General features: G+C 53.9%; 1 protein-coding gene across 2 annotated transcripts in view; it reads left to right on the forward strand.

Annotated features, from left to right (window-relative positions):
• FA2H (fatty acid 2-hydroxylase) overlaps positions 1-20448 on the forward strand; it is a 54910-nt gene extending 34462 nt beyond the window's left edge. Inside the window, exons 3-7 of one of the 2 annotated variants that reach the window (XR_014805513.1) lie at positions 4470-4612; positions 5268-5513; positions 13833-15264; positions 17015-17267; positions 19043-20448. Coding sequence is in view for 1 of the 2 variants with exons in the window: in XM_003126868.7 (XP_003126916.4) it covers positions 4470-4612; positions 5268-5374; positions 15092-15264; positions 17015-17267; positions 19043-19122 (756 nt within the window). In the remaining variant the exon portion in view is untranslated. The remainder of the gene's footprint in view (positions 1-4469; positions 4613-5267; positions 5514-13832; positions 15265-17014; positions 17268-19042) is intronic. The other variant, XM_003126868.7, reaches the window with a different exon arrangement.
• Positions 20449-20766: the final 318 nt, after the last annotated feature.

Genomic DNA, 20766 nt, shown 5'->3' on the forward strand with positions numbered 1-20766 from the left:
ACGCCCTCTCTCCTCCCTCTGATGCGCAGGGGCAGGGCTATGTGGGGGAGGGGAACGGGACACAAGGTGCTTGAACCAAACTCACCCCAACTTGCAAGTGCTTCCTGGGACCTGACCTGTTGCTCTGGGTCTTCAGGTTCAGGTAACCTCCACGCCACCACCACAGCCCCCACCAAGCCCACTCCAGAGCAGTCTCAGCATATCCTCTCCGGCATTCACGTAGTCTGGCTTTAGCTGGTGACCCTGCGTGAATCACTTGCCCTCTCTGAGCATCACGTTCCACTACTGGTAAAGGAGGATTTGCTATTGCCAGGATAGCCGTGGAAGCTCCCGGATGCCTGGGAACTGGAGGCGTGATCAGGGACCTGACCCCCTCTCCTTTCCCCAGCAGCCTCTTTCAGAGGCCAGCAGACCTTTGCTGATGCCTCCTCTGTGGCCCCCAGGCCTTAGGAGGCAGGGGAAAGACCCGGCCCCAGCTCCAGAGGAAGGGAGCCCGTTACGCAGGAGGAGTTAAGGGGCGAAGAGGTCCCGGCCAGGTGGAGGAGGAAGTGAGGTTGACCCCAAGCCCCCTCCCACCTCACCAGCTCCCGAGCTGTCATCTCTTGCCATCCTCCCTTCCCAGCCGGGTACCATGTTGGAAACGAATGTATTGGCACCCGCCTGAGACATTCCCATCAGCAAGCAGGACGGGAAGAGAACTGAGGAGAGAGCCCTGTGCGTCCTGCACCCTCTAAATCAGGGCGGAGCCTGCGGCGAATGGCCCAGCTCCTGGGAGGTTGTGTGGAAGGTGCTGCGAGCTGGGGGGAGGCGCAAAGGGAGGCGCCCACGACAGGGCCAACAGAGCTCATCTCAAGGGTCGGTCAGGGAACTCATTGACCCCCCTGAGCCTCGGTCAGGGAACTCATTCTCCAGGTGGGGAGGAAGCCAGCCAGCCTGGTCCTCTACACTTACTGTGGAAGCTCACTCACTCCCCCTGCAAGAGCACGACCTCAGGGGCGGGCGTGTCGGTGTCCCTTAGGGGGATGTTTGCGGAGCTGGGAGGGAGCTTTCCCGGGATCCCTCCAGGGTCCTCTAGCCCAGGGGCAAAGGGCCCTTCCTGGGAACCAAGGAGGGACAACCTCACAGAAATGCATCGTGGGCTAGACTCAGAGCCTGGGTTCAAGACCCTCCCAGGCTGGCAAGCAGATCAGAGGACCCTGGGACCAACTCTAGACAGCAGGTCTTCCTGTGTAAGGTGGCCAGTGCCCACTGGTCTACCCAGGGAGAAACCAGTCATGTCCAAAGATCAAGTGGGGAAGTTCCCATGGTGGCTCAGCAGGTTAAGGACCAGACTCGTATCCGTGAGGATGTGGGTTCTATCCCTGGTTTCACTCAGTGGGTTAAGGATCTGGCGTTGCTGTGGCTGTGGTGTGTGTAGGCCACCAGCTGTAGCTCCAATTAGCCCCCTAGCCTGGGAACCTCCATATGCCCCGAGGGTACAGCCCTGGAAAGACCAAAAAAAAAAAAAAAAAAAGAAGGAAGGAAGGAAAAGAAAAGAAAGACAAGACAGTCTTTGCAATAAGCAGTGCTGGGAAAACTGGAAGCTACATGTAAAAGAATGAAACTAGAACATTCTCTTATACCATACACCAAAAAGCCTGAAAAAAAAGCAATAAAACCCAAAAGAGGGGGACGGGGGTGGGGGCCAGGCAGGGAGTGTCTGACTACACAGAAAAGCAAGACTCAACTATACGCCGCCGTCTGTAAGAAACACACTCGAGGCGTAAAGCCGCAGCCAGGGCGGAAGTAAAAGGACGGGGAGAGACAGAGCATGCAAATAACAAGCATGATGAAGCCTGTACTGAAATCAGACCAAGTGGCCTCCAGGACAAGGAGTGTTTCCAGGGACTGTTTCCCAATGATAAAGGGGCCACTTCATCCAAAAGTCCTAACTGGACAGCCTCGGGCAAGTTCCCCAGCTTCCTCATCTGCAAATGACAACAGGAGAAGTACCTGGCTAGCTGGGAACTTGGCGAAGATCAAAGGATTTAATTCATGTCAACCTTCAGAGCCATGCTTAGCACATTGCAAATGCTCTGTGACTCTCAGCCTTCAGAATTGTTGCAATTAGAACAAAAGCCTCAGGCTCAGGCTGTCGCAAGATAAGAAGTAAACACAGGCCACTAGCTGGTTTCTCCAGTTCTCTTTCCTGGCTGTGCGTGCACACGTGCGCACGCGTGTGTGGTGTGTGTGTGTGTGTGAGTGTGTGTGTAGACCTGAGGCAGAGGAATGGGAGGAATGAATTAGCACGCATCCAATAATCCGTTTGCTACTAGACCCAAGGGATAAGGTCAAGGAGACTTGGGGACCAGGGCCAGGAGGAGTGTGACAACTGGTGAGCTTGGGATGATTGCCTGGTTTACCCAGTCCTGGATGGGGAGGCTGCAGGCTGACCTGGGTCATTTTCCAGCCCGAGAAGCAGGCAGACAGCCAGTCAGCACCTGGGCCCTGCCAAGTTCACATGGCAGGAACCACAAACATCCTTGGGCCTTTCTCCCTGGTCGAAGGCACACAGAGATGGCTCCACGACCTACCCTGTCTGCCCTGAGCCCCCTGGCTCCTGGGCTGTCATGGCAGGGACTTACTTTGGCCAGCTTTGGCTTGGAGGCCTGGCAAGGATGAGGTCCCACCAGGGGCTGCAGGAAGGTGGGTTTCTGAATCCCAATCGATTCTTCCTCCCAGGCTTCAGGGCTCTCCCTCCACATACTTCTCTCACTCCTCTCTCTTCCTTTCCTGACACCTCCTCCCTTGTCCTTGCAGTGGAGGCTCAGCGACACCCACTGTGTGCCAGACACTGGGCGCATCGTGCCATTTCTCCTGTCATGGGTGGCGGGTCTAGGCACACCTGGCTTTACAGATGAGAGAGCCAAGAGGCTCTGAGAGGTAAAGACATTTCCCTGGGATCCCATGGCTAATAAATGCCAGAGCCAGGCTTTGAAGGTTGTCCCCTGACTCCAAGGTCATTGTTCTTTACCAATTTGGGTCTAGATTAATCTTTAATACATGACCCATCAGAAATCTTCAAGGGATTCACATCACCTAGAGCGGCAGCCTCCAAACTTTTTAAAGCTATAAATAAAACGTGTTGAGCACCGTCTCCGTCCTGTGTCCACCTTATCTCCTGGTTATTTGCATGTGCTAATGTACTCTTGTATTATGTGCGTTAGGAAACATGCAGATACGGTTATAGATGAGAAATATGTCAAAAGTAGAGTCTTTGATGTTTCCTCCCCACCTCTGGGGATCAGCCTGCGAGTACCCCTGGGTACACATATATCCCCACCTGGGAGAAAACTGGCTTGGACGATGAAGTGCCAACTCTTGAGCATGATACTAGAGCTAAAGCCCCCAGCAGATTTCTTTCTCCTGCCCCGCAGATCATTGTCAAGGTATCCCATGGGCCATGGTCATTCTCAACTTGGCGTCCATGCCCATACTCCCACCCCACCTCTTTCCCCCTCCCCCTGCCAAGTCTTCCATATCAGATGAGCTCCCATCCAAACCCCAGGTCTTCTGCAAAGCCCTCCTCTGCTACCTTGGACGCAGGCATTTATACCCATCATTCTTGCCTCCAAACTTCAGCCTGCTTACATCACCATTAAATCAGGTTGCTTGGTTTGTCTCACTTTGCTGCCTACTTTATGAAGGTACCATTATTATTACTCCCATTTCATAGCTAGGGAAACTGAAGCTCAGAGAGGTCAAGTCATTTCTCCAGGGTCACACAGTAAGTAATGCTGCCTGACTCTAGAGTCTGAACTCTGCTTCAGCACTAAGCTAGGCAAAGCAAAGAAGGTCTCTTACATTGTTGTTATTTTTCCCAGCACCTAGCATAGAAACATAAATAAAAATCAATAGTTCTAAGCAAAGTGCTAAATGAATGATTGCTTGAACAGATGAACAAATGAACTGCACAGGCCACAACTAAGAAGAAAGTGGTGGAAGGAAAAAGGGCCTGCTTGATTCCTAGTACAGAATGTATTGGCTCTAGTAAAGAATCCTTGTTAAGACTTCAAGCTTCAGATGTGGCCAAATCTGGGTGTTCAGATGTCATCACCAGGACTCAGTGTCTCCAGTTCTTGGCTTGGCCATCCTCTGGGTTGACTTAGTCCCCAGGCAGGCTCCACTAGCAACTCCAGGGTCCTGCCCCGCCACCTAGTCATCCCAGTAAGAGGAGAGGGTTTCTGATAGCTCATTCTGATAGCTTAGGTCATGGGCCTTTCCTGGATTCTGTCTCTGTGGCCTGCAGGTTGAGATGAATGGCTTGGTTAGTTCCCACTCGCTGAAGCAGGAGGGTGGGTAGTAGCAGGAGAGTTCAGACCACATGAACCAAGGTGGGGGCTGGGGACTGGGATGCTGTAACCAGGAGATGGGAGAAGGAATGTGCACAGGTGTGAATCTCAAATGTCCACTTGACTTTTTTCTTACAGGACCTGGTAGACTGGCGGAAGCCCCTCTTGTGGCAGGTTGGCCACTTGGGAGAGAAGTATGATGAATGGGTCCACCAGCCGGTGACCAGGCCCATCCGCCTCTTCCAGTCTGACCTCATCGAGGCCCTCAGCAAGACTGTCTGGTGAGCCCTTCTCACGGGCCATGGTAGGCCATCCCTCTGTCCTAATGGTGCCAGCCAGATACAAAAGGGAAGGGGTACTTGGATCCCTCCCTGGAGCCCAGAGCTGTACTGTAAGTTCTTGGTAGTGAAACATGCCATAAGCCTGATCCATTCCTATGCATGGTTTTAGCCACTGAGTGACAACCCAACATGTACCCAGAAACCACTTTGAGTGTCACTTCTGTTCTATTCCAGACTCCTGTGAGGGATTTCTAGCCTGCAGTGCCTTCAGCAGGGGTGGAGGTCCGCAGGTGGGGGTCTGCAGGTGGGGGGCGGGATGATTAATTTGCCTGCAATTAACTCCTCTGCCACAAGAGGCCAGCACCTATTCAGCTGCACTGTCAGCAGCCAGAGATTTTTTTTTTTCCTGCCAATAACTTATCTCAGAGACTGAGGCAGATGGACCTCTAGCCTCTGATGTTTTCTCCTTCTCTGCTCCACACCCCCACAGCAGCACCCCTTTGGCTTCAGGTCTCCATATGCTTCTGCATATGCTTTGGTATCATCTCATCTGCCCGCCCCCCCCCCCTTTAGTTGAGAAGTGTGTCTCTGGGGAAGCTGGACCCTGTCAAGTTTGTGTGCATGTATCTCTCTCACCCTGATGGCCTCCCTGCAGGTACAGCGTGCCCATCATCTGGATTCCCCTGATGCTGTACCTCAGTTGGTCCTACTACCAAACCCTCGCCCAGGGCAATGTCCGACTCTTCACATCCTTCACCACAGGTAATGCCGGGTCCTTCCTGAATTGCTCCGTGGCTCCTGGAGGCAGGAGACCTTGGTGCTCTCCCTGGTCCTGCGTTTCTGAGAACATAGAACCCTACTCCACATCATAAACATCATTTTTTTTTAATGTCTTTTTGGGGCCGCACCCGCGGCACATGGAGGTTCCCAGGCTAGGGGTCAAATCGGAGCTGTAGCCACTGGCCTGCACCACAGCCACAGCCACGCCAGATCCGAGCCGTGTCTGCAACCTACACCCCAGCTCACGGCAACGCCAGATCCCTAACCCACTGACCGAGGCCAGGGATCGAACATGGAGCCTCATGGATCCTAGTCGGATTCGTTTTCCCTGAGCCACGATGGGAACTGCCATAAACATCTTTAAGCAAGGCTTATCTGTAGAAATATTCTTCCCAAAAGAAATGTCAGACCTTCCCCTCCTCCATAAAAATGAATTAAACAACAAGCGAACCAAAAACAGCCAGCCATTAGCAGACACTAAATGAAACCCTTTGGTCAGGTGGGGTTTCCCCCTAGAAAAATGCATGAGCTGGAATTGTTTGCCAGGAAACTAACTGAAGTCATTTCACCAAGTGGCACAGCTGAGAGCTGAACTCAGATTGGTCCAGGAGCAGTGCACAGATTGGAACCTGGGATAGAAAGATCCTAGCGTGTCCTACAGTTTTCCCCAGGCAAAGGCCCATTGGCAGAAACCCTAGCTCCGAGGAAGGCCCCCCACTAGCCTCTACTGAGCACCTCTCACATGCCTGTGCTTTCTAGGGCCACCTCATTTCACCCTCCCGGCAGCCCCTCTAGAAAGGTGCCATCGGGAGTTTCCGTCGTGGCGCAATGGTTAACGAATCCGACTAGGAACCATGAGGTTTGGGGTTTGATCCCTGGCCTTGCTCAGTGGGTTAAGGATCTGGTGTTGCCATGAGCTGTGGTGTAGGTCGAAGTGGATACAGCTCCGATTAGACCCCTAGCCTGGGAACCTCCATATGCCGCGGGAGCAGCTCAAGAAAAGGCAAAAAGACCAAAAAATAAAGAAAGGTGCTGTCATTTTACCTTTTTAGAGATGAAGAAATGGAGCCTCAGGGAAGTCAGATGAGCCATTCAGGGCCACTTGGCCAGGATGTGGATGCCAGGTGTTCCCCAAGGGGGCAGGAGACAGAGAGAGGGGCTGACATGGGGTGACTTCCAACGAGCCTGTGAGACTGAGTCTCTCAGGACAGCCTTGAGTTTGGGTGTGGCCTCTTCTGCCAGCCTGCCTCCCAGGTTCATCACCTGCCTTGGGCCTCCAGGTGCATGTCACCTGCCCAGGTAGTCCATCCGTCCATGGCAAGTGGCTTAGATGGAGGCCAAGTGAGGGGACCGGTGGGAGAGGGGTGCTGAGACTCGCTTAGGAGGGCTCCCCTCTCCCGATCACATGCCGCTTTCCCACCTGTGAACCTCTGAAGCCGTCTGTGCCGGGTGGGGACCCCTTCCCCCGCACTTAAAGTCCTCTCCCACCTGCCTCTCCAGGAGAAGTTGAGGGCTGAATGGCTTACAGGAGAGGGGTCATGGCCACATTGAAAACATGGAGCCCCAGTTTTCCCACCTGGTCCAGGATGGGGTGTGGCTGAAGTACAGGAAGTCCCCCAGAGCCCAGGCTGCTCCCGGTCCCCAAGGGTTAATGTGTGTGCCCCGCGAGCCAAGGTTACCCTTTTCTGCCCACGCTGAATAGCTCAGGCACAGCACAGGGCTTGTTGCTCAGACGGTCTGCTCACTGAATCACCCACTGTCTGCCGGGAGCTCCCCTAACAATCACCAACAGTGGCAGGGCCGCCAGGGCTGGGGCTGGAGGGGGAAGGGGATGCCAGAGCTTTGGCCCAGGTCCCTCTGCAGGATTCCTCCAGAGATGCCACTCGGTACCAGCTCCGGCCTGATGGGCTGTCAGGGGTGATGCTGGGGTGAGGGGGCGGGCGGAGACTTGACCTATAGGAGGGGAGTCTTCTGCGTGGCAGGGAGGGTGGTTTGATGGTTCGGTCAGAACCCCAGGCCTCTGCAGAGAGCTGAAATATGCTGCCTAATAAAGGCGTAGTGTAGGGGGTTAGTGGGCCTGTGACCTTGATGCCAGCAATGGTAGCATGAGAGCTGTGCATGCCTCCCTCACCCCAGCTCATCCGGCTGGTCACAGGCAGAGGGAATAGAGCCCAGCTGCGATGGGATCCTGCTGAGTCTCCAGGATCCCATCACAGCTGCTGGATAAACGGTGCTCTGGAGTCAATGCAGGAGACAGGGTGCCAAGGAGCAGTGGACGCTGAACAGAGACACCCGTTCAAGGCTGACATTCCCGGGTGCGTGTGTGAAAATGCTTTGGAAAGCAGAGGGGCTCTGCACATTCAGGCTGGTCCCTGGGGCAGTTCCTAGGGGTACGTTAGCGGGGGTGCCGGGTGTCATCCCAGGCAAGGATTCACCTCCAGCAGGATTGTGTGATGGCAGCCCCAGCAAAGGGCAAGCTCAAAGTCCGTGGTCAGGGAACGCTTCATATGTCTAGTCCTTTCCCTGCCAACGAGAGAGCCACATGACGAGAAAAGGGTCCTGCCCTCTTTGCAGTGGGGTGAGACGGAGCAGGGGGCTAGGAAATCCCTTCTTCCCCAGCCGGGGACCCACCAGAGCTCTGCAAGGAGTATCAAGAGAAGGCAGCCCTGATTGGATGTGAGTAGGGTTATGTTATTATGGTAAGTGTTAATATACACATGCTTCTTTTTTTTAAATTTTTTATTACTCAAATGAATTTATCACATCTGTAGTTGTATGATGATCATTACAATCTGATTTCACAGGATTTCCATCCCACAGCCCAGGCACATCCCCCCACCCTATACACATGCTTCTTGTATATTAAATATACACGTATATAATCAGGTTACATATTCCACCATCCAAACAACAGCCCGTCGAGACTATATTTTACTGTTGAGACAACACGTAGATGGTTCAGAGCCAGGACCTGAACCCAGGTCTGCAGACCCAAAGCCCACGCTCCTTCACCACAGTGTCCTGAAAGACCTCAGGGGTATCAAGCCTTCCCTCGAGCCAAGGCTGGGTGGCCACTCGTAGGCAGTGTTGTTGGGACAGGTCTTGTGCCAGATGTGGCCACAGCAGGCTCCACTGATGAGAGATGTCAGACCAGCTTAGCACCTGTTTGAGAGAGACGGACCCTTTGGGGATTGAATCTTAGCTGCAATGCATGTTAGTTTCCAGGTAAGGCATGAAGAATCCTTCCGTAGCTTAGAGACTCATTGGAGCCATTTGTCAGGATGGTCCTGGGCCTGGAATCGGGTCCCGAGAGCTGAAAGGTGGCCTCGCCTCCGCACCTTCCGGGCTTTCTCCCTCAGCAGCCACCTGGGCACAGCCCTTCAGAAGGGCTTCTTCAAACTTAACCCAAAGCTGCCTCCATTCTGCCCTTGAAACAGCTTACTCATCCACGTCTAGCTCTCCAGAGAGGCTTGAGTTTGCCCATTAATCTCCTCATGAGTATCAGAGCACCTGCTGTGTTGAGCTCAGGAGATAGCAAACCCAAGGTCCGTGAAATGCTCAGAACCTGGTGGGGATGAATGAGTGAGACAACAGCCAAAGTTCAGCATGATAAAGGAGGAGGCGGAGGGCCCAGAACCCAGCCCAGGCAGGGCAGAGGGCATCCGCGGAGGCATCTCACAGGAGATGAGCGGGGTAAGGAAGGCGGGGAGGCAATGCCAGTGAAGGGAGCGGGACATGGGAGTGGGGCTGGGCACCGTGGGGCCCCTGAGGAGCCACACGCGGTTGGCTTTGGCCCTAGTACAGGGTGATGGGGAGATGACACAAGGATGTGGCTGGCAGGGCTGGGTCTTGGTGGCCCTTCCGTACCAGGGTGGGGGCTGGACTTTACCTGAAGAGGATGAGGCACGTTGGAGGCTTGTAACCGCATGTGAGGCAGTTGGAGTAGGAAGCCGATGCGGGCGCTGGGAGGGTGATAAGGTGGGGACGGGATTCAGAGCAGTGAACTGACCCGAGAGATTTCATGGACGTGAGATGCACGCAACATCCATTCCAGCATTTTTAAGTGAACGATTCAGTGGCCTTTAGTATATGCACAGTGCTGTGCAACCACTGCGTCTGTCTCGTCCCCAGACATTTTCGTCACCCTGAAAGGAACCGCTGTACCCTCTGAGCAGCTGCTCCCCATTCTCCCCGCCTCCAGCCTCTGGCAGCCACTCGTCTGCTTGCTGTCTAGCCTGGACACTCCATATAAAAGGAACCCCACAAAATGTGGTCTTTTGTGTCTGACTCTTCTTTCTTTACTTTGCCAAGAGCTATTAAGGACAAGGAGCGGACAGAGCTTGGTGACTGGTCAGACAGGACAGAGGGATAAGTCGAGCCCTTGCTAATGTGTGGACATCAGGACCCTTCACTGGACCAAAAAGAACCTCAGAGTTCCCTTCATGACTCAGTGGGTAACGAATCTGACGAGTATCCATGAGGATGCAGGTTCGATCCCTGGGCTCGCTCAGTGGGTTAAGGATCTGGCGTTGCGTGAGCTGTGGTGTAGGTGGCAGATGTGGCTCAGTTCCCATGTTGCTGTGGCTGGGGTGTAGGCTGGCAGCTGTAGCTCTGATTCGACCCTAGCCTGGGAACCTCCATATGCCCTAAAAAGACAACAACAACAGCAAAATACCTGTCGCCAACCCAGAGGAGCAGCCTGGGGTAACAGGGTGGCAGGAAGGAAGAGGAAGACGACTGCCCTCATGAGAAAGCTGCTGAGGGGATGGCTGCGGACAGCTGCATGGAGATATCCAGCAGCAAGTGGCAGTCCGGGCTGGGTTGCAGGTGCAGATTTGGGTGTGTCAGCAGGTGAGTGTGGCTGACATCCCGTATCAAGCAAAGAGCATGCGAGGGTAGAGGGTCAAGGTTTTGGGAGACAGAGGCAGTTTCCACGATGGAGCCTGACAAAGGGCATCTTAAAAAGAAGAGAAAAGCCAAGTGTCCCATCAGGCAGGGAGTGAAGCTGTCTGTTTAACCCCCGTTGGTCCCAGATGCTTTGAGAATCTAAAACGTGGTGCAGGCACTGCCCAGAAAGATGCACACACATGCATCATTTAGGATACCGTTTCAGCAGCTTCACTCTGAAATCCAACTGAGGACTCGCTGGGTGTTCTTAAACCTCAGGTCGGAAACGTAAATGGTGACATATTCAAAAAGAGAGTCGTCACCAGTGTCTTATGCTGCAGCCAAGGTAGAGATGAGTTGAAAAAATTATTCAGGGAGTTCCCGTCGTGGCGCAGTGGTTAACGAATCCGACTAGGAACCATGAGGTTGCGGGTTCGGTCCCTGCCCTTGCTCAGTGGGTTAACGATCCGGCGTTGCCGTGAGCTGTGGTGTAGGTTGCAGACGCGGCTCGGATCCCGCGTTGCTGCGGCTCTGGCGTAGGCCGGTGGCTGCAGCTCCGATTCAACCCCTAGCCTGGGAACCTCCATATGCTGCGGGAGCGGCCCAAGAAATAGCAACAACAACAACAACAACAACAACAAAAGACAAAAAGACAAAAAAAAAAAAAATTATTCAGAGCTGGCAAGAAATACGTCACAAATGGCCGTTGCAGTTCTTCTTTGCAGAAGACAGACTTTAGGGGCCTGAGTGTCATGGGAAGAGGTGATAATAGACTTGAGTCTTGCTGACTTGTGCATGGGAAGGACTTAAAGATGAGTAGAAGCCAGAGTTCCTGTCGTCATGGCTCAGTGGTTAACGAACCCAACTAGGAATCCCTAGCCTGACCTTGCTCAGTGGGTTAAGGATCCGGCGTTGCCGTGAGCTGTGGTGTAGGTTGCAGATGTGGCTCGGATCCCGAGTTGCTGTGGTTCTGGCGTAGGCCAGCAGCCAGCAGCTACGGCTCCGATTTGACCCCTAGCCTGGGAGCCTACATAGGCCGTGGGTGTGGCCCTAAAAAGACAAAAAAAAAAAAAAAAAAAAAAAAAAAAAAAATGAGTAGAAGCCAGTTCAAGAGAAGTTGAAGATACTGGAGTTCCTATTGTGACGCAGTGGAAATGAAGCTGACTAGCATCCATGAGGATTCAGTTTCCATCCCTGGCCTTGCTCAGTGGGTTAAGGATCTGGTGTTGCCGTGAGCTGTGGTGTAGGTCTCAGACAAGGCTCAGGTCTTGCATTGCTGTGGCTGTGGTGTCAGCCAGTGGCTGCAGCTCCAATTCGACCCCTAGCCTGGAAATTTCCATATGGCACGGGTGCAGCCCTAAAAAAGACCAAAAAAAAAAAAAGTTGAAGATACTCACAGGGGTTGGTTGGAATGGAGGGACTGTGGAGGAGGCAGATTGAGGGCTGTGCACTGCCCAGCAGGGTGAGCTGGACATGTATGGAAGTTGTCTCTGCTTCCACATCCTCCCTCATGTGGGCAGTGACAGAGCTTCCTTCCTAAGCCTGGAGTGAGGTGAAATTTGAAGCAATCCATGTAAAGCACTTGAATGGCACCTGGCACATAGGGACAAGTCTAAGCTCATACTGCTCACCACACAACAGGCCAATAAATCGAGAGAGGAGTTGTTGAGGCAAGGAATAGTGACTTTATTTGGCAAGCTAGCAGACTGAGAAGATGGTTGGACTAATGTCCCAAAGAACCATCGTCCCCAAGTCAGAATTCAGGCTGCTGCTGCCTTCCCCCACCCCTTTGGTCTTTTCAGAGCTGCACCTGTGGCATATGGAGGCTAAGGGTCAAATCAGGGCTACAACTGCCAGCCTACACCACAGCCACAGCAACACCAGATCCAAGCCACATCTGCAACCTATACCACAGCTCATGGCAACACCAGATCCTTAACTCACTGAGCGACGCCAGCGATCGAACCCACGTCCTCATGAAGGCTAGTCTTGGGTTCTTTATAGCTGAGTCAGGACAGAAACTCCAAATTCAGGCTGTTTTTATACGAAAAGGGAAGGGAGCGTGGTTAGTTATTGCAAACGTCTTGGTGTCCAAATCCTTTCTTCTTGCAGCTATGGGGGTAGGTTAGGTCACAATGTTTCTGTAAACCTCCAAGACAAAATGTTATCCTCTGTTCTGCAACTTTTTATCTCTGCGTGAATGGAAACATGTTTTATCTCTACAGGAATAGAAAGGCATTACACCTGTCAAAGTCAGAGCCTGGAGGCTGGGCTCTCCTGTATATTTCAGGCTATAGGCAACATTCTTAACTTGCAGCAAAAGCAGTAGAATACAGAGGCTCACGTAAAAGAAACGGTTCCATGGAGTCAGATTTGTTCTTCCTTTTTACACCACGGCCAGCCAGTGCCCAGGTGCTGGGTGCCCCCCGTCTTCCTAAGGAGCGAGGAGAAGGAAGCTACAGGGTCGGGGCATGTCAGGTGGCGCGGAAGGCAGACGGAAAGGCGTGGAGGGAGCTCTTCTCCCTCTTCCTCTGCTGTCCCCGAGGATGTCCTTCCTCTGTGAAGTAGGAGGCCCAGTGGAAGGAAGGTGGGACGTTTGAAGGCAGCAGGGAGGGAGCCGTAAGGGGATCTCCGGGCAGTGTTTGAGCTCTAGCCGACCATGAAGGAGACACACCAATGGCTACACAATCTGCCTCCGTGTCGGGGTGGAAAAACGGGTTCTTGTGCAGACCCAGGCTTGGGGGTTCATGGGGGGCAGCCGAGGCCAAAGGAGAAAGGCTAGCCTTGGGAGACAATTTGCTATTTCCACAAAAACTCCAAATGTTCACAAAGTGGTGTTTTGCGAAAATTAGACATAGTTGCAATATGACCCAGCATATACCCACTCCTAAGCATAAACCCAAGACACCCGAAAATGTATGTCCACACAAAAACTAGCACAGGGATGTTCACAGCAGCGTTATTCACGATAGCCAGAGGAGAAGCAACCCAGGTGTCATCACCTGGTGAGGGCTAGACAAATGAGATGCATCCCCGTTGATAAGGAATATTATCCAGCCTTAAAAAGGAATGAAGTTCTGATACACGCTACAGAGTGGATGAACCCTGAAATTCCTGTAAGTAAAAGAAGCCAATCACAAAAGACTATATAGGGTATGGTTCCTTTGACATGACATACCCAGAATGGTCAATAGACAGAGAGTAGGTTAATGATTTCTTGGCTCTGGGAAATAGCAAGAATTGGAGGAAATGGGGAGCGACCATTGATGGGTCAGGAGTTTCTTTCTGGGGTGATAAAAGTGTTCTGAAGTTGTAGTGAAGCTTGTACAACTCAAGTATACTCAAAACCATTGAATTGTGTGGAGTTGCCGTTGTGGCTCAGTGGTTTACAAATCCGACTAGAAACCATGAGGTTTTGGGTTCGATCCCTGGCCTCGCTCCGTGGGTTAAGGATCTGGCGTTGCTGTGAGCTGTGGTGTAGGTCGCAGATGTGGCTCAGATCCCGTGTTGCCATGGCTCTGGCGTAGGCTGGTGGCTACAGCTCCACCCCTAGCCTGGGAACCTCTATGTGCTGTGGGTACGGCCCTAGAAAAGGCAAAAAGACCAAAAAAACAAAACAGTAGTAAAGCTGTTACTTCTTAAAGCAAGCATAGACAAGGCGATGGCTTGTAACAGTGGCTAGAGCTGAGGTCCCTGTGAGGTCAAAGAATGGGTTACCTGGAGGAAAGGCCTGAAGCACGGAAGGACCTCGGGCCATTGCCCGAGGGTGGGTGTGGGGACCTGGCACCTGATGATCCTTAAATCTCCCCCGCCCGTCTGGCCCCCAGGCTGATCATCTTCAGGTTTGTCACATCTGCCTCATAAGCTCTGACATATGAAGTGCTGGTCCAGCTGTCTCTCTCCGGGTTTTCCTGACCCCCTGCCCCATCCCTGGCTTTCGACATCTTCCACCAACAGCCCCCCGGCTCTGCTGCCTTCCTCAGGGTGGCTGCTCCCTCTCCTCCGTGTCACCCAGGCCAGGTCCCTCTTCTCTGGTGCCTTCGTCCGCTCGGGCTGCTGTAACAGAACATCACAGACCGGGTGGCTTAGGAACAGCAGAAACGGACTGCTCACGGTTCTGGAGGCCGCAAGTCCGAGACCAGGGTGCCAGCGCAGCCGAGCCAGGGCCCTCTTCTGGGTCAGACTCTCGTTGCATCCTCACGTGGCGGAAAGGGGGCGGGAATTCTTCTGAGCCTCTTTCGTAAGGTCATTGGTCCCAGTCACCTCGTGAGTGTTAGGTCTCAACATAGGAATCTGAGGGACCACATTCAGAGCAAAGCACCAGGCACAGGTCCAGCCCGGGGCATAGCTGTTGTCCTCATAGTCCCTCTCAGGAAGACCTCAGGTTTCTAGCCACGTGCTACCCTGACACCAAAGCCAAACAAAACACCACGAGAAAGCAAACGACAGTATCATTGACGACTGTAGACGTCCCAAACCTTGACAAAATACTAGAAAACTGAACCCTGGCGCGTGCTGGGTGACACACCGGCACCCGATGAGATTTAGCTCAGGACTGCACGGGTGGCTCAGCGTGTGAAGTCAGTGGAATACACCCTTCCCTGTTCTCCGAAAGGACCTCTTCTAAGCCCGACACTCGGCCTCCAAGCCTCCTTCCCATTTTGACTCAAGGGCCCCACGCATGAGCCCCGCCTGGCCCTCTCGCAGCAGCTCCTCAGGTGACAGCTCATGAGACAGGACCTCCGGAGCCCCCGGGCGCTGCTGTGCCCTGAGCCCATCCGCCCTGACCTCCCCTCTCTCTGCCCCCCGCAGAGTACTCGGTAGCCATGCCCGAGTCCGTGTTCCCGGGCCTCTTCGTGCTGGGGATGCTCCTCTGGAGCCTCGTCGAGTACCTCATCCACCGCTTCCTCTTCCACATGAAGCCCCCCAGCAACAGCTATTACCTCATCATGCTGCACTTCGTCCTGCACGGCCAGCACCACAAGGTGAGCGGAGCGGCGCGCCCCCGCCACGCCGGGCAGTTCTAACCCTCCCTCGGGAGCTGCCCATCTTGGTGGGAGTCAGGGTGGGAGCCAGGGACCGTCATGGGCACGTGACCGGGTCCTAACCCAAACCGGGCACGGACAGAGCGAGCACGCGTGTCCATCTTTAATTCTCACAACTCATTCATTCATTCAACAATCGTGCCCTGAGGAGTTCCCGTCCTGGCACAGCAGAAAGGAATCCAACTAGGAACCATGAGGTTGCAGGTTCGATCCCTGGCCTCGCTCAGTGGGTTAAGGATCCGGCATTGCCGTGAGCTGTGGCGTAGGTCACAGACGCGGCTCGGATCCCGCGTTGCTGTGACTGTGGTGTAGGCCGGCAGTTATAGCTCTGATTAGACCCCTAGCCTGGGAACCTCCATATGCTGTGGGTGCGACCCTAAAAAGCAAAAAACAAAAACCAAAAACCCACAATTGTGCCCTGAGTGCTTACTTTGTGCCAGACACTCTTCTAGATGCCACTGAACAAAACCAGTATCACTGCCCTTGCAGGAGCTTCTGAAAATAGTGCCACGTAGAGTTCTTGTTGTGCCTCAGCTGGTGAAAAACCTGACAAAGTGCCCATGAGGATGTCGTTTCCATCCCTGGCCTTGCTCAGGATCCAGCCTTGCCGCGACCTGTGGCATAGGTTGCAGGTGCGGCTGGGATTGTGTGTTGCTGTGGCTGTGGTGTAGGTTGGCAGCTGCAGCTCCGATTTGACCCCTAGCCTGGGCACTTCCAAATGCTGCAGATGTGGCTCTAAAAATAAAAAGAAAATGGTGCCACAGTTCTCCCCACTCCACAGAGGGGCAAACTGAGGCTTGGGGAAACAAAGGAACTGAGGAATTCATCCAAGGTCCCCCCTGCATGCTGTGCCCGGTGGCCTCCAGTCCGTGCTCTATGCCATCCACCACCCTAGGGGTCCTCAGCACGGTGGTCGCAGCAGCTGGGATCAGAGGCCAGGTCTGCCCAGAGGAAGCTGCATCCGCTGCTGCTTCTCTGTCCCCGCACTGGGCTGTTCTCAGCCTGTCCCAGGGCCACCCCCCTCCCCCTCCCTTCCTTCCTTCCTTTTCCAGGAGGTGCACACTGCTGGCAGGTCCTGTGGCTCCTGGTCAGGTGGGGGTGCCGCCCACGTCAGTGTGCTGCTGTTTCTCTGTCCTCCGATTTCTCTTTCAGCCCAGAGAGGGTCTCTCTTCCCAGAATGCTCACATAGCTCTGTCATCTTACCTCTGTGCCAGGCCCTTGGCTTGTGCAGCTCCAGAGCCAAAGACTCCACTCTTTTGTTATCTGGTTCTCTGCGACATTCACCCCAAAGAAGGCCACCTGGGGTGGGAGGCCTGTCCCCCGGCACTTCCAGGGTCATCCACCTGTGTGCCTTCATCAGCCTCAGGCCTGGGTCTGGTACCCCGTGTGGAGCTGAGTGGGGAGCTCCTCTCTGACACCCAAAAAACTCCAGAGCCAAAGTGGCTTCGAGCGTCAAGCAGATTCTGCCCGGTGAGCGTCCCGCCCGCGTGGCGCCCACGCCGTGTTCTTGGACAGGTTTTCAGGTCCCCTCCAGGCCTGGAACTGGGGGCGGGACAGACCCTCTCGGCCTCTCCGGGGCCCACCCGCTCCGAAGGCGCGGAGAAGGCCAAGCCCCGCCCTCCCTGGGCTGGCTGTCCCCCTGCGCCCTGTCCCCCCTCGGGCGTCCTGACCTGAGCCCCTCCCCGCACAGGCCCCCTTCGACGAGTCCCGCCTGGTCTTCCCCCCGGTGCCGGCCTCTCTGGTGATCGGCTTCTTCTACGCCTTCCTCCGGCTCATCCTGCCCGAGGCGGTGGGGGGCACCGTGTTTGCGGGGGGCCTGCTGGGCTACGTCATCTACGACATGATCCACTACTACCTGCACTTCGGCTCCCCGCACAAGGGCTCCTACCTGTACAGCCTGAAGGCCTATCACGTCAAGCACCACTTTGCACATCAACGGTCAGGTGAGCTCGGCGGCGCCTCCCCGTCCCTCATGGGTCCGTTTCTTGATTCCACCCCTGAGCGCCCCCCAGGGCAGGGGTCCAGGATCAGATCTCCGGATGCACAGCCGTCAAGGCAACCCCAGGGCGCCCATCTGAGTCCCTGGTGCTTGGGGCTGTGCCAAGACAGACAGACAAGGAAACCGATAAATAAATAGCAAAGATCATTTCAGGCAGTGATGCCCACCCCAAAGAAAAGCAAAGTGATGTTAGAGAAACCATGTCACTAGGGTAGGGGTCCCGCACAGTCTAATAAAATGCAGTGCGCAGAGTTCCCTGGCGGCCAGCAGGTTAAGGATCTGGTATTGTCACTGCTGGGGCTTGGGTGCTGTTGAGGTGCAAGTTCGATCCCTGGCCCAGGAACTTTTGTATGCTGTGGGTGCAGCAAAAAAAAAAAAAAAAAAAAAAAAAAAAGAAGAAGAAAGAAAAAAGAAAAAAAACTACAGTGGGAGTCGCAGATAGGATTTTACATTTCCTAGTAGCCATGTTAAGTAATAGTAAACCGATGAAGTTAACCTAAGCAACAGTCTAAGTCACATGCAACCAGAATATTATCCTTTCAACTCGTGATCGATTCAAAAAATTGTTAATGAGAGAGTTTACATTCTCTCCTTCTATTAAGTCTTTGACGTCCGGTGTGTCTCTTGCACACACAGCCTATCGCCATACAAGGGCTAAATCTTCATTGGAGCTACTTGGTCCATCTTTAGAGTTTATGCAATTTACAGGCGAAAAAGGAGATTCACGTACATGCACTGCTCCAGATGTGCCTCAACAGTTTTCCAGTCACTGAATCGAGCATGGGTCTTTACATTGAAACGTAAATTAATTAAAATTCAGTGAAATTAGGAATTTCTTCCCTTTGCGTTCTAGCCACATTTCCACTGCTCGGGAGCCTGGGCTGGTGGCTACCATGCGGGACAGCAGAAAGCTAGCTAGAGTGGTCCAGGAGATGTCACCACAGAGATGTCATTAGAGCTGAGACCTAAATTAAGAAAAGCCACGAGTGGTTAAAGAGCCAGCATTGTGGGAGTTCCCATCGTGTCTCCGTGGAAACAAATCTAACTAGTATTCGTGAGGACGAAGGTTCAATCCCTGGCCTCACTCAGTGGGTTAAGGATCCGGCGTTGCCGTGAGCTGTGGTGTAGGCCGGCAGCTGCAGCTCTGATTTGACCCCTAGCCTGGGAACCTCCATATGCCATGGGTGCGGCCCTAAAAATCAATCAATAAAAAAGATCCAGCATTATCACTGTGGTGACTCGGGCTGCAGCTGTGGCATGGGTTCGATCCCTGGCCTGGGAACTTCCACATGCCATGGGCACAACCAAAAAAAAAAAAAAAATGTTGAAGAGAAGCCAGCATCCGATGTCTGGAGAAAAAGCATCCCAGGAGCATCAAGTGTGCAGCCTTGAAGCAGGAATGAAGGTGGCATCTTCAAAGAGAAGAGGCAGCTGGAGTGAGGGAGAGGGAGGGAGGAGGAGGCCGGCGGCGTCCAGGCCCTCCCAGGAAGTCAGGCTGCACGAGAAATGTGGGATTATTCCAGCAGCATCCCTGGGACTCTAGAAACACAGGATCCCTGCTCTTGACTTTGCCAGGATGGCCCCGAGCGGTGGGAAGGCCAGCGGGGACCGATGCTGACATCTTCCCCATATGCTACCCCCACAGGCTCCCTTCTCGAACAGTCCAACCCCAGTCCTTACAGAACTCCTCACCTTCTCCCCATTTGTCTCCCTCTCTAGGATTCGGCATCAGCTCTAAATTTTGGGATCACTTTTTCCATACCCTCATACCGGAAGAGCCCCACCCGAAGACGCAGTGACCACGCCCAGCCCCCCCATGGCCCCTGCCCCTGCCCCGCTCCCCCGACCCCAGATCCTGCAGAGAAGGTTGGCTTGGCCAGGCAGGACGGGCTCGGTCCGACCCTCGGGCGTGGTGGAGGATGCTGGGGAAACCCTCAAGACCGAGGCTGACCCTGAGACCTCCCCGCACCCGAGACCCAGCACGGGAGGGTCGTGTCCGCTTGGTAGCCCCGCGGCCCGCAAGGGTAGCTCTTTCCTGGACCACCCCAGCCTCTCCACCCGCATCCCTGCCCAGAGCCTTAGCCCACGGGGCCTGGCCAGCGGGGACTTTGCTGAGGGGAATGAAGGAAACTGACCCCTGGGACCAGGCCTGTGTCCTGCCTACGTTCTAGCGCCTTGGGCTCCCCAGGAGCCGCCAGTGTTCACAGCAAAGCACGGGGTCTGCAGGGCTGTGGCTCTCGTCCTCCCCCACCCTTCCTGGGGACACTTGGTGGCTCTGGCTGTTCTCCCGAGGACTGGAGACCACAGAGGTGGATGAAGCGCTCTTGGAAGAAGAGACAGCCTGATGCCTCCCACAGGCCCACCCCGATCCCGGGGCAGCGCCTTTATCCCGTGCCAGTGACACATGCCAGCTGTATACCGCCAGGGGCCTTGGCCGTGACCCATCCAGCACCCACATGCCCACCCTCACCTGTCTGTGCAGGTGCGCCCAGGGGTGCTGACCAAAGCCTCAAGGATGCACCTTTCTTGAGGAGCCGCCAGAGCTCTTCCCCAAGGGAGGCTAAAGAGACCTGTCTGTGGGCGGCAGCCCCTCGCAGCCCCAGCCACTCCTGCCCTCCCCCGGCATAGGCGGGCCCCAACCCGCCTCACTCAGGACCCTTCCAGCCCGTGCCTCCCTCCTTAAGCCGAGAAGGAGCCTTGATGCGGTGCCTTATCTCAGCCCCACCCGCAGCGGGTGAGACGCCCAGCCTTCCTCCTCGTAACCAAAACCTCACTGCTCATTAAAGGGTCTTATTTATAAATTATAAATACCGTTAGTCGGGCCCCCAGACCAAGTAGCTGCTCATATTGCCCTTTCTAATCCTACATGTGGAACGTATGTAAAAAAATTTTGTCTTATTTTTGTTCCCGTCTTACCCACAAACCGTTACTACTTGAAACTTTTGAAAAACTCGATGTGTGTAAAGGCTAAAGGGAAGCAGTTTGACCGATCCTGTGATTTGTACTGTTTACTGCGGAGTTATTTAAAGATTTTGGAATAAATATACAAACTACAGTTGTGAAATAAAGGTGTAAATAAATTGTATATTTTGAAAAATAAAAACATTGGAAAAGAAGCCAACAAAGATTCCTTGCTACCTAGTTTTTTATTTTTTTATTCGAGTGTGGTGGATTCACCGCGTTGGGTCCATTTCATTCTTTTTCTCGTACTGTCTCCCATCATGTCCTCTCGGAAGAGACTGGGTACAGTGCCCTGTGCTGTACAGCAGGCCCTCGCCTCATTGCTTACCCATCCTAAATGAAATAGTTGGCTTCTTCTAACCTCAAGCTCCCTGTCCATCCTGCTTCCTTCCCCCTCCCCCTTGGCAACCACAAGTCTGTTGGCTGTGTCCGTGCGTCTGTTTCTGATTCGCTGCTCATTGATGGTCACTAGCCAGACTCCC

The sequence above is a fragment of the Sus scrofa genome, chromosome 6, assembly GCF_054392235.1.
Source record: "Sus scrofa isolate SSC_HxYL_T2T_F1_AM1 chromosome 6, Sscrofa_HxYL_maternal_Yorkshire_Landrace_v2.0, whole genome shotgun sequence".
Classification (NCBI taxonomy): Eukaryota; Metazoa; Chordata; class Mammalia; order Artiodactyla; family Suidae; genus Sus; species Sus scrofa.